We start from the raw sequence: 13,303 nt of genomic DNA on the forward strand, positions 1-13,303 counted from the left end.
CTCTTGTGCTCACAAACAGCCGGAGACCCTCTTAGCAAACACTGGGCCAGAAATAACATTCGCAGCAGGCTGAGGGGGACGGCTTTTATTCCTGTCAGGAAAAACTTGGCTTGAGGCAGTCTTCGAGCAAAGTTTTTTGCCCTCATGCATGAATGGAAAAATAAACCTGATATGCAGCCAGCTTGAAGTGAGAGAAAATACCTCTCCAATTATAAAGATATGACCAATGAATGAAAGCAGGAAGTAGTTCCCTATACCGGCAGAAATGGTAAATTTTAAGGCGGGGAGGTCATACTTAAAGAAAATTGAACAGGGATAACTAGAAAAGCAATACATCTTAAAACAAACAAACAAACAACCAGTGAAGCAATGTTAAACTTGGAATAACAAACTTTGGTTTGGCTCCTATGGTGTATACACATACAAATGTGCTTTTTCCCCCCTGCTCTCTTCCTTCACCCAGCAGCCTCCTGAGACCTCCAAAATACAGATGCTGGAAGTTGTAGGACCTGACTGAATCAAAAGTCACGGAGCCCAAGGGGGTGACCATGAGAAGGAAGACCCAAACAAAACCACCCTCCCATTCTACTTCCATCAGCAGAAATTCCATTAGCAGAGGAGTTAGAGCAGTGATGGCGAACCTTTTCGAGACCGAGTGCCCAAATTGCAACCCAAAACCCACTTATTTATAGCAAAGTGCCAACATGGCAATTTAACCCGACTACTGAGGTTTTAGTTAAGAAAAAATGGTTGGCTCTGAGGCGTGCGTTACTCGGGAGTAAGCTTGGTGGTAGTTGGTGGCTTTGCTTTGAAGCAACTGTGCAGCTCTTTGAACGGGTGAATCACAACCCTAGGAGGGTTTACTCAGAAGCAAGCCCCATTGCCAGCAACCGAGCGTACTCCCGGGTAAAGGATACGGCGCTTTAGTTCTTCGCATGAAAATCAGTGGGGTTTAACAGCGCTTAACAGGGTTACCTACACTTCTTCTCCAAAACTAGGTCTTAGTTTAATGCTAACAATCGAGCCCAGCGACCCAGGCCAGCCTAGATGTGTGGGAGGGGGACGATTCCCCCCCCCACATGACGAACTCTGTTTGCGCATGCCCACAGAGAGGGCTCTGAGTGCCACCTATGGCACCCGTGCCATAGGTTCGCCACCACTGAGTTAGAGTCAGCTAAGCTCTCCTTCCTCTGCATAGCCTTTGTAGGGTTTTTTTCCTACGGCCAGCAGTATGATCATTTTGGAAGTTCCAGGATGCTATTGGTGGAAGGCAAGAAAGAAACATGTCAATCCTTTTATTCGTGCTCTGGAGGACCCAAGCCACTGGATGCCAGCCCATAGAATTACAATCTCATTAAGTAAATTCAATAAATTTTAGTTGAGCCGCTGTTTAGGTTTTGCTTGATTAATCTGTTGCATCTGCATATGGTTCTAATGAAAACATCATTCTTGCTTTGGTTACATGCACTACGACCGAGAAACAAGCTGTAGGAATTAAGATGTAGGAATTAAAAAATTTCTAAGATGTAGGAATTAAGATTTTAAAAAAATGAAAATCTGCTACTTATCAGGCGCCGCTGTTCTTCATTAAAACGAATGCCGGCCTGTTGTACTGGTTAAGGTGCCAGACTAGGATTTGGGAAACCCGAGTTTGAGTCCCCACTCGACCTGGGGCCAGTCACACACTTTCAGCCTCAACCCTGACAAGTATTTGGATGGGAGACCTCCAAGAAACACCAGAGGTGTAACATGGAGGCAGCTAACCACAAGCCACCTCTAGATATCTGTTGCCTTGAAAACCACAGGGTCACTATAAGTCAGTCAGTATATCTACTAACCCCATATGTCCCAAATCGACCTCTGCGGTCAACAGAGGCCAATCTGCTGGTGATCCCTGGCCCCTCAATGATGTGGCTGGCCTCCACCCGGGCCAGAGCTTTTACAGCTCTGGCCCCTGCCTGGTGGAACGCTCTACTTCCAGCTACGCGGGCCCTGCGGGACCTTAATGAGTTCCGCAGGGCCTGCAAGACTGAGTTGTTCTACCGGGCCTTTGGGGAGACTGGCCGCTGATGCCCCCCCCCTTTGTAACACCTGTGGATCCTACCGTCCCTCCCCTCCCCCCCTTTTCTTCTTAGGGGATTTGTTAGTAGAACGCTATCTATTTATTTAGCTATTTGACTGAATGCTGCTTTTAATGGGGCATTTTAATATATATGGAGCCACTATTAGTGTTTATTCGATCCGTTTGATATTATTGATTTTATTGTGTGCTCTAATTGTATGTTTTGTTCACCGCCCTGAGCCCTTCGGGGGAGGGCGGTTTATAAATACAAATAATACAAATAATAATAATAATACAAATAATAATAATAATAATAATAATAATAATAATAATAATAATAATAATAATAATAATAATAATAATAATAATAATAATAATAATAATAAAGGATTGAATTACAAAGACTCTGGCACAAACCAGTAAAGGTGGTCCCAGTGGTGATCGGCACACTGGGTGCAGTGCCTAAAGATCTTGAACGGCACTTAAAAACAATTGGCGCTGACAAAATCACCATATGTCAGCTGCAAAAGGCCGTAGCCCACCCTACTGCGGCTCTGCAGCCTTATTAGATGCGATAGCATCCACACGCACAGTCCTAGATGCTTGGGAAGTGTCCGACGTGTGATGAAATACAAAATCCAGCATATTGATCTTGTTTGCTGTGTATAACTGTTTTGTATCAATAATAATAATAATAATAATAATAATAATAATAATAATAATAATAATAATAATAATAATAACAACCACCACCACCACCACCACCACCACCACCACCACCAATTAGAATAGGAGTCTGCAACCTGCGGCAGTCCAGATGTTCATGGACTACAATTCCCATCAGCCCCTGCCAGCAGGGCCAATTGGCTGGTGGGAATTGTAGTCCATGAACATCTGGAGAGCCGCAGGTTGCAGACCCCTGAAGGACAATCCAAAATTGAGTCACACAGTTCTAAAGCCACTGACTTCAGTGGGACTCAGAAGGGTGTAATTCTGTTTCAGACCGGATTGTACATGTTGCAGCTGCTATGAATATGGATGTCCTTCTTAATGACTGGGAGGGGATAACCCATAGCAGTGACTTGGAAGGAAGACAATAAAATCCAGAGATAAGGGGCTGCCAAAAAAGAAAGGAAATAAGACAACAAATGCAATCTTTGCCTTAAGGAAAATGAAGAGCAACAGTCAGGAGCAAGCAGGTAAGCATTTAAAAGAAAAAGTGAGATTTTAAAAGTAATACAACGATGGAAGGAAGTCGGTGAAAAGGGGGGGAAAAAGAAACATGGTCATATTTTAAGGGAAAGGATGGACTGCTGAATAAAGACCAGATTGTCAAGAAGATTTACCTTCTTGAAAGTAAAATCTTCTTGGTTGAGAGGTAATTGTTGGAAACAGGAGGGCAAGAGTCAGTTGTAGATAATTCAGCCAATAAAATGAGTTAATTGTTTGGCAGCTCTCAGGAGTGCTTGGTCACTAGAACTCAGTCCTCAATCAAAATACCTGTGAAGGAGGGTTGCGATTGACTTGGGTTCTAATAAGGAAGTCATGGTTGAACTGGGTTTTTTGGACGGGAGGCAAAGACAGTACAGACTGGCATGGCTTGTAGACGTAGCCATAGGTCCTGGCCAAAGAACCAATTCAAGTTGATTCCAGCTACATGGAAATTGTAGGTATTCTGAGAAGAGTATGCAGTTAGCACTCAAGTGGGAATTAATTAATGTTTTGGTTTATTGATTGCGTTGAATTCTTGTTTAAGAAAATGAATCTTAAGAAACAGTCTTGATCTCTCTAATGATTATCAACATGCAAGAACGAAGTATCATGGTACAATATTGTACTATATTGGTACAAGGGCCACCTGACAGAGGTAGTATATTTATAGGTTGAGTCCCAACTTTGGGACAACCCTGGAGGTTGGAAAGCAGATGTTCTGGAGGTTGGAAAGCAGATGTTCTGCCAGCTTGGGGGGGGGGGCATCCTGACACAGACACCAGTGGGTTTTTTTTGTGAGATGAAGGAAGACCATAAAAAAGAAACCGTGGAAACACTTCTTCACGCAACGTGTGATTGGTGTTTGGAATATGCTGCCACAGGAGGTGGTGATGGCCACTCACCTGGATGGCTTTAAAAGTGGCTTGGACAGGTTTATGGAGGAGAGGTCGATCTATGGCTACCAATCTTGATCCTCTTTGATCTGAGATTGCAAATGCCTTAACAGTCCAGGTGCTCAGGAGCAACAGCCACAGAAGGCCATTGCTTTCACATCCTGCATGTGAGCTCCCAATGGCACCTGGTGGGCCACTGCGAGTAGCAGAGAGCTGGACTAGATGGACTCTGGTCTGATCCAGCTGGCTTGTTCTTATGTTCTTATGGAACTAGTCCAGTTTTGACAAAATAAAGGAAGGAACCCCAATTTTAGTAGCATCTTCAGACATACAAGCAAGCCCATCTCCAAAACTAAGGACCGGCAGCTCTTGCGGTTACATGGTCTCTACTGTCCATGGACCTCAGTGGACTTTGAAAGGCATAACTAGTTTAGGATTGCTCCAATGATCTTCTTCCTTACAATAGGAACATGAGTACACAGCCATGCCGCAAAGCCCTCCTCCAGCCCAGTCATAAATCTGCGTCCTGGTAAACAAGACCAAATTAACAACATATCTAATCCTCCTTTTTGGTTTTTATTGAATGTCTACCATGCTTAGCATTGATGGGCTTTTCTCCTAGAATCCATGTGCTAATTTTATCATCCAATTACAGAAAATAATATGAAGGTTACAGTAAAGGAAGCAGAATATAGGGTGCAGTATAGAAGTGCTTTACAATCCACACAAAGTACTACTCCCAAAAGCTTTAATGTGACCCACTCAAAAATGGTGCGCTTCAATGCTTGTTCCTTTATGAACAAACACTAACAAATTACAGCTGATTTGTGGGGTTTTCAAGACAAAAAACAGGAGCAGCAGTGGCGTAGGTGGAGGAGGTTAAGAGCTCGTGTATCTAATCTGGAAGAACCGGGTTTGATTCCCCGCTCTGCCGCCTGAGCTGTGGAGGCTTATCCGAGGAATTCAGATTAGCCTGTGCACTCCCACACACATGCCAGCTGGGTGACCTTGGGCTAGTCACAGCTTCTCGGAGCTCTCTCAGCCCCACCTACTTCACAGGGTGTTTGTTGTGAGGGGGGAAGGGCAAGGAGATTGTAAGCCCCTTTGAGTCTCCTACAGGAGAGAAAGGGGGGATATAAATCCAAACTCCTTCTCCTCTCTTTTTCTTTCTTTTCTTTTCTCTTCTCTTCTCTTCTCCTTCTCCTTCTTCCCACTGCCTGCCTCTGCATAGTGACTCTGGACTTACTCAGTGGTATCCCATTCCAGTACTAAATCAGGTCCAACTCTGCCTAGTTTCCCGATCAGATTGGGTCAGGGCCAGTTCTAAACTGCGCGCGTGGGCATGGCCCCCTCTCTGCGCCCCCCTCCTGCCTGGTTCCCCCCGCCCCCCTGCCCTACTTACAGGAGCCAGGGAGCCAGCAGGGAGGGTGTGTGGGGCTTGGGGGGCAGGGCTCAGGCTGGTGTCACGGCAGAAGGTCGGCTCCTGGGCCGCATGCCGCAAAGCTACATGCCGCCATCCCCAGGCCCTGGGGATGGCAGGAGCCGGTCTGCAGGGAGGCTGGAGGGGCAGGAGCCGGTCTGTAGGGAGGCTGGAGGGGCGGGGCTTGGTGGCATGCCATGTCCCATGTCTCCATTAGCAGTACGCCACTGATCAGGGCTAGTTGCTCCTTAGAGGCACTACTCCAAGAAACAACATTTTTACAGGCTAACAGTAATTTGAGTTATCAAATATACCCTGTTTCCCCAAAAATAAGACAGTGTCTTATATTAATTTTTGCTCCCAAAGATGCGCTATGTCTTATTTTCAGGGGATGTCTTATTTTTCTGTGTTCTGTTTGTCGGGCAAGCTTCCAAACAAAAACTTTGCTATGTCTTACTTTTGGAGGATGCCTTATATTTCGCACTTCAGCAAAACCTCTACTACGTCTTATTTTCAGGAGATGTCTTATTTTTCTGTGTTCTGTTCGTCAGGCTGTCTTATATTCGGGGAAACAGGGTAATCACAGACCAAGAACTACCATTCAATTGTACCAAGCTGAAAGTACAGCCACAAATCTCAAGTTCATGCTCAATTTTCTATGTGCCGCCAAGATGAATTAAGCAGTCAGTTGGAAATAGCACAGTTCTCTTAAGTGTCTCCAAAAGAACACAGTGCAATCCAGCTTGCGGGGGGGAGGGGGGGGAGTGTTGCAATGGCTGGAAGAGGTGCAGGGAAAGCGGCGCCGTTCTGCCTCTAAAAGGGTTTCAGGTAGCACAGAAGGGAGGGGGAACAAAAAAACTCCCACTGCACAAATTGCCCCCTAGGCCAACACGCTTACTGTAGTTTTCGTGCAGCAGGTCCGAGGGTCAGCATTCCTGGGCTAGAACACTGGTGGAAGATGACTGGTGTTGGCTCCACCCGTGGGAATACCCTCCCCCCAATGGTGGGATCCAAAAATTTTAGTAACAGGTTCCCATGGTGGGGGGATTGAAACTGTGGCGTAGCGCCAATGGGGCTGGGCGGGGCATGACGGGGGCGGGAGCGGGCATGACGGGGCGGGGCATTCCTGGGCGGGGCTGTGGCAAGATGCAGCCGCTGCGCCGGTCCTTGGGCAGGAAACGAATGCACGCAGGCGCAGGCTGCCATGCACGCCGGTGCACCTCCTGCTAGGCTGCTTCTGCGCGCTACTGCTGAGAGGAGGGGCGTAACTAAGGCAAAAATCAAGTGGCAAAATCACCAATGAGAAACCCCCTCTCGGCACACACCAATAATTAGTAACCTACTCTCGGGAACCTGTGAGAACCTGCTGGATCCCACCTCTGCCTCGCCCCGATACTGGCATCCAAGAAGACACCAGAATTGCTCCGCAGCAGCCCAGACTTCTGGTTTTTGCCGCCACTGAACTGAGGGGATGTCGCCCGCTGGCGCCTTCACCCCTCCTCTAGCAGAGGGGGCAATGGACTGAATGATTCATTCAAGAATGATTCATTCATTCATTCATTCATTCATTCATTCATTCATTCATTCATTCATTCATTTATTCATTCATTCATTCATTCAAGAAAGAGATAACTACTGGTGTCCAACACTTACAAGAGACTTTTTTCACGAGTCTTTTATGGTACAAGGGTTACCTTTTCTAGTTCAGTCTTGTGTATGGGAGAATTAGATGGTGGGCCATCGGAATCTGTACCTCCAATGTAGTTGTTGCAAACTTCCTTTATCACCTATAAAGAAATGAGGGGAAAAAACAAATTACCTCGTTTTGTTTGAAGCTATTTAAATGGCACTGGAGAGCAAATAAGAAATTAGAATTATTTATTTATTTGTTTGTTTATTTATTTGTTCAATTAATATACCGCCCTCCCCCTAGGGGCTCAGGGCGGTTCACAACAATTAAATACATTAAAAACATGAACAGCTAAAACCACCCTCACAAAGTTCAAAGAACCATAATTTGTTGATGGAGTCAGAAAGAAATGATTCCCCCCCCTTCTCTTCCTTGCGCCCATGGGAGGACAGATGTTAACTTATAGCGAAATTTGACGTTACCCCGGCTGGCCAAACGCCTGGCGGAACAGGTCCGTTTTGAAGGCCCTGCGTGTAGCTCCTATCTTGAAAACTGAATCTCCAGAGACCAAATCACAAAACCCCTACTTCAGAGTTTCCACCTTCATGCATGTCCTAGAGCCGTGGTGGCGAACCTTTGGCGCTCCAGATGTTATGGACTACAATTCCCATCAGCCCCTGCCAGCATGGCCAATTGGTTCATGAGTAGTTTTCTTTTGCAGCCAATTGGCCATGCTGGCAGGGGCTGATGGGAATTGTAGTCCATAACATCTGGAGTGCCAAAGGTTCGCCACCACGGTCCTAGAGTGACTAGAGGGACTACAATGTCAGGAGGTGAAATATTTAAGCTAGAACAGCTTAGGCCAAGCCAGAGACACATACCGATGCTCCTGGATAAAGAAGTGCTTGTATAGCAGGGCCAACGTGTTTTTCTCTCTGAGATAACAAATTTTAATCTAAAATTAAAATAACAAATCTACAGGGAATGGCTAAGGGCCTGCATATGGAGAAAACATACTGCATATTCCTAAAGAAAGAGAATTCAGGCTCCAGCTTGAAAACCTGCTCTTCAGTTTAATCCTAAATGATGAGAGACAAGTGCCCTTCAGAAGACACAGTAGAAGAAGAAGAAGAAGAAGAGTTTGGATTTATATCCCCCCTTTCTCTCCTGCAGAAGACTCAAAAGGGCTGACAATCTCCTTGCCCTTCCCCCCCTCACAACAATCACCCTGTGCGGTAGGTGGGGCTGAGAGAGCTCGGAAGAACTGTGACTAGCCCAAGGTCACCCAGCTGGCGTGTGTGGGAGTGCACAGGCTAATCTGAATTCCCCAGATAAGCCTCCACAGCTCAGGCGGCAGAGTGGGGAATCAAACCCGGTTCCTCCAGATTAGATACATGGAGCTCTTAACCTCCTACTCCACTGCTGCTCCTGTAGTAGTATCTGGTACCCTTGTTGATGCCTCTGGAATGAGGAAATGACAGAGATGGTTGACAGAGTTGGTTGACAGAACCTTGCTCAGCGCTCTCTCTCAATGTTAGAGCACAGGTGGTCCCTTGGTTTACCAAGGGGCTGTGGGCAATGAAAAGACAAAGGAGACAAAGGAGGAAGACTCGGGATGAATCTGACAAGATGTGGGCAAAAGCTCATTTTAAAGCATACTCCATAGCAGTGATGGCAGCAAACAAACAACTTTTTTCTGCTACCACTGGGTCTGCACAGTCCAATTAAGCCTTCTAGGGCCGTGGTGGCGAACCTATGGCACTCCAATTGGCCATGATGGCAGGGGCTGATGGGAATTGTAATCCATGAACAGCTGGAGTGCCATAGGTTCGCCACCACTGTTCTAGGGGGTCAGAGGCCTGCTGGGATCTGACCTGAAGGAGCAGGTGGGCTGCTCTGCGGCCATTTTGCTCTGCAGATAAACTCTCTTGCATCCGCAGCCGTTCTGACTTGGACTCATTGTTAGCAGTTTCAGGGTCATTGCAAAAGGTGGAAAAAAAGCACGGGGGGGGGGGGTCGTCAACCTAAAGAGTTTTTCAACTTCCAAATCATTCTGTGCCAGACCTGTGTGTACACAGCAACCCATGTAAGACAGAACAACAGACAAATTAAAACAACACAATAAGAAAATACAATGAAAGCAAAGAGATGTGTAGGGGGTAGATGGGCTTGTTAAAAAAAATTAACAAGTTTTTTGCAGAGCTGAATTAAGCCCAGCATAATGTGGCTAATGTACACCAGTCTCACACAGCTGACCACCTTTAATTTCCCTAGCATTTTAATTTCCCTTGTGGATCAATGTCGTGCTGGAGAGAAGGCTGCAATCTACCGTGAAATCAGGTAAAACCCAAAGCCATGAGCAACCCGGGCAGCAACACGGGTTTTCCTGGCAAAAAAATGTAGGCCTCCAACTTCCTTCTTTTTACGAGGAAGCCCGAAGTAGAATATTCCAGATTGGCATGAACATCCCAGGCACCCAGTATACCTTCGGTAATTTTTTTTAATAGCACAGGGAGAAAATCTGGTGTTAAAACCAGAAAGACTGTTTGTGAGCCATCTGTTTCTTCCCCCTGAATAGACCTCAGGAGGATGCACAGAGAACAGCTGGCTCTCTCTGCCTGCACATGATCCCAATTAGGGATCTCCCTCCCTCCTGAGAGAATTCACCCTAAAGAGGCCCTAACTCCCCCCCCCCAAATGTCCCTGTTTATATAGACACTGAAGAACTCTGTTCCTTTTAAATGTGATGTTTGAAATGGCAAGCAGAGGTTCCAAAGGACAGAAAAGTAGGAAAGATGCAAACCAAAGTAAAATAGAATGAAGTGAACTGTAACCGTCCTCTTCCCGTCGGCACAGTGTAAGACCAGGTGCCCCTCCCTTTCCAGCCAGCTGACCCTTTCCATTTGCTTTAGCAGGTCAGTCAGATGGCCGGCGGGCAGCAGCCGGTAGCTCCAGTGCCAAATGTAGCTCATTATGGAACCTCATATGGTTCTTCTCAAAAGAAAAGGAAATCTCTGGGTTAAGGGACATGCAAAGAATTGGGGGGGGATGATGGAAGAAGCAGTCAGCAAAGGGAAGAGCAGGCAGATTTTTGTGTGATTAAAAAGTTTCTCAGAGGTGTCCTAAAGAAAGGGAGATGATGAAAGTTGAACAGATGCCAGGAATCCAAGCGTGAACCATGCACAGATTTTTTTGCCAGTTTGCGGAAACTGGCATAAACGGTATGTTTATACAGAGCGCTTCCTGTGTTTTTATGCCTCACTGTGAGATTTCATATGCACCACTTCCTAATAAAGGACTCTCAACAGCATGTATTTGGGACTGTAGATTGATCAATGTGTTATCAATAATGTATAATATAAAAACGTGTCTTTTCAAGTGGGCTCCTGTATAGTGTTGTTGATCTCTTGTCCGAATTCCGACACGGTTTTCTTGTCCTTTCTGGAACCTTCTTTGAGAATTCTGGCTCTTTGATTCCAAAATGTTGCTGACCCCTAGAGCCTGGCTTTCACCTCTACCCCTCTGGAATATAAGCTGATTTCTGTCTCCCATATTAACCAAACTCTGAAAAAAATAATGTGTATCTTTGGAGGGAGTTTTAGAAGAACACTGGAAACAAATTTCATAACATCACAAAATGGGCTACAGTACAGTACAGTATATGTTACTAAACAGTACAGCATATACAGTACAGTAGAGTATATGTTACTAAACAGTACAGCATATACAGTAGTATATGTTACTAAACAGTACAGCATATACAGTACAGTACAGTATATGTTACTAAACAGTACAGTATATACAGTCGCATATGTTACTAAACAGTACAGTATATACAGTACAGTATATGTTACTAAACAGTACAGCATATACAGTACAGCACAGTATATGTTACTAAACAGTACAGCATATACAGTACAGTACATGTTACTAAATAGTACAGCATATACAGTACAGTACATGTTACTAAACAGTACAGCATATACAGTACAGTATATGTTATTAACAGTACAGCATATACAGTACAGTATATGTTATTAACAGTACAGCATATACAGTACAGTATATGTTATTAACAGTACAGCATATACAGTACAGTACATGTTACTAAACAGTACAGCATATACAGTACAGTATATGTTATTAACAGTACAGCATATACAGTACAGTATATGTTATTAACAGTACAGCATATACAGTACAGCACAGTATATGTTACTAAACAGTACAGCATATACAGTACAGTACAATATATGTTAAGGATTGTTTTAAACATTCCAATATCTGAGCTGTGGTTTGACGAGAACCTACTTAATACTGTACTTGAATGCTCCATTTCTGCTCCTGCCTCTTTGATGACCCTGACAGAACAGCTCATATTTTCAGCCTCTGCTCATACCACAGTGGTAATTAGTTTGGCCAGGCAGGATGGCTGTGGAAGTCAGACAGAGGTCACAAGGAGGAATTTGGCAACCATCAGAGAGCTGGAACTGCAAAGCCAAGCACTCTTGCAAAAGACCAATTTCATCACCACGCGAGGAGAAGATCCAGGCCTCCTGATGCCTGGCAAAACCGGCTCTCTTTTATTTCCTAGGTGCAATTCAAGGTGCCGGTTTTGACTGATGGAGGCCTAAAGGACTTTCTGAGACCCACTTCTGCCAAACGTTGCATCATGGTCCTTCAGAGCAGCCTACAGTGCCGTCTTAACTACAGCATCTACCTCCAAAGGTACTAAAGAAAGGTTCAGTCACACAACTGTGGGCTATTTGGGTGCAGTGGCGACCTTTGAGATAATATGTTCCATTTGTTTCTAGGAATGCTGCCTGCTTATGAAGACAGCTTGGAGAAATGAATGTACCATTTGAATGAGGAAAGGAGCGCTGCCGCTTTTCTCAGCTCCCTCACAACTGCAATGAGGTCTCACAGCAATCCACAAAGGCCTTATTTAATAGAAGGTGAGTGGGAAACGTTATTGCCTGAGTGCTGTGTGGTTTCCGGGCTGTATGGCTGTGTTCTAGCAGCATTTCTCCTGACGTTTCGCCTGCATCTGTGGCTGGCATCTTCAGATCCTCTGTATCCTCTGAGGATGCCAGCCACAGATGCAGGCAAAACGTCCAGAAAGAATGCTGCTAGAACACGGCCATACAGCCCGGAAACCACACAGCACCCCAGTGATTCCGGCCGTGAAAGCCTTCGACAAGTTATTGCCTGACTCCGCAAAGAGACAGACAGAGGCTGTGGTGCCCTCTGGCATTCCCTTTCTCCCCAGAGGGGCCTTTGAGCAGCCTCTGTTGCCAATGGGTCCCCTCTCTTCCAACCACCACAGCTCTCTCCCATGACTGGGAGAGTAACTTGGCTCTTTCTCCCCAACTCACCTCTTAAAGACTTCCCCAGGAGACGCACCTGAATTCTCCCAGTCTCAGATGCGAGACTTGAATCCCTCATGAGAGCCAGAGCTAAACAGCCTTCCCATGGGTTGCCACCCTTCTTGCCCTGCTCATCCATCTGTTCCCAAAGTCCTGCTTCCTGCCTAAGCAAGACTAGGGAAACCTCTACCACCTTCCCTTCCTCCCTCCATTTTTCCTTGAGGTGTATTTTGGGCCCAGTGGGCTACATCTGGTCCATCAGTTGCCCGGTCAGGCTCCTCTATCTCCCTGCTGATGCTGCTGAGAGGCCCGAATCTTGATAGTTCCCCTTTCTTGGGCCAACCCAAGAGGACAAGGACAACATGAAGACTCCAGGAAAGTCTTCCTCCGACTCTCAAACTTAGCACTATCTGGAGGCCTCCAAAAAGACATTAAAAAAAGGAGGGGGCTCCAACACACAAAGGAGGACATGCACCAGGAGATCTCACCAAAGAAGGTTCCAGGAAGGACAAGAAAATACAAGATGAGGCAGACCGGAGTAGAAGGATTGTACCAACCATGTCTGTGGACAGATAATGGGGAGCCTGCTTCTAGCAATGTAAGTAATGTACAGTAGAACCCAAGCCCAAATAAAAGTAATGTACAGTAGAACCCAAGCCCACATAAAATTAATGTACAGTAGAACCCAAGCCCATATCAAAGTAATGTACAGTAGAACCC

At 45.7% G+C, this 13,303-nt stretch overlaps 1 protein-coding gene across 1 annotated transcript in view; it reads right to left on the bottom strand.

Moving 5' to 3' along the window:
• AFAP1 (actin filament associated protein 1) overlaps window positions 1-13,303 on the bottom strand; it is a 78,805-nt gene that overhangs the window by 27,883 nt on the left and 37,619 nt on the right. Inside the window, exon 7 of the mRNA XM_048515362.1 lies at window positions 7,282-7,374. Coding sequence (XP_048371319.1) covers window positions 7,282-7,374 — 93 coding nt within the window. The remainder of the gene's footprint in view (window positions 1-7,281; window positions 7,375-13,303) is intronic.

The sequence above is a fragment of the Sphaerodactylus townsendi genome, linkage group LG14 (assembly GCF_021028975.2).
Source record: "Sphaerodactylus townsendi isolate TG3544 linkage group LG14, MPM_Stown_v2.3, whole genome shotgun sequence".
NCBI lineage: Eukaryota > Metazoa > Chordata > Lepidosauria > Squamata > Sphaerodactylidae > Sphaerodactylus > Sphaerodactylus townsendi.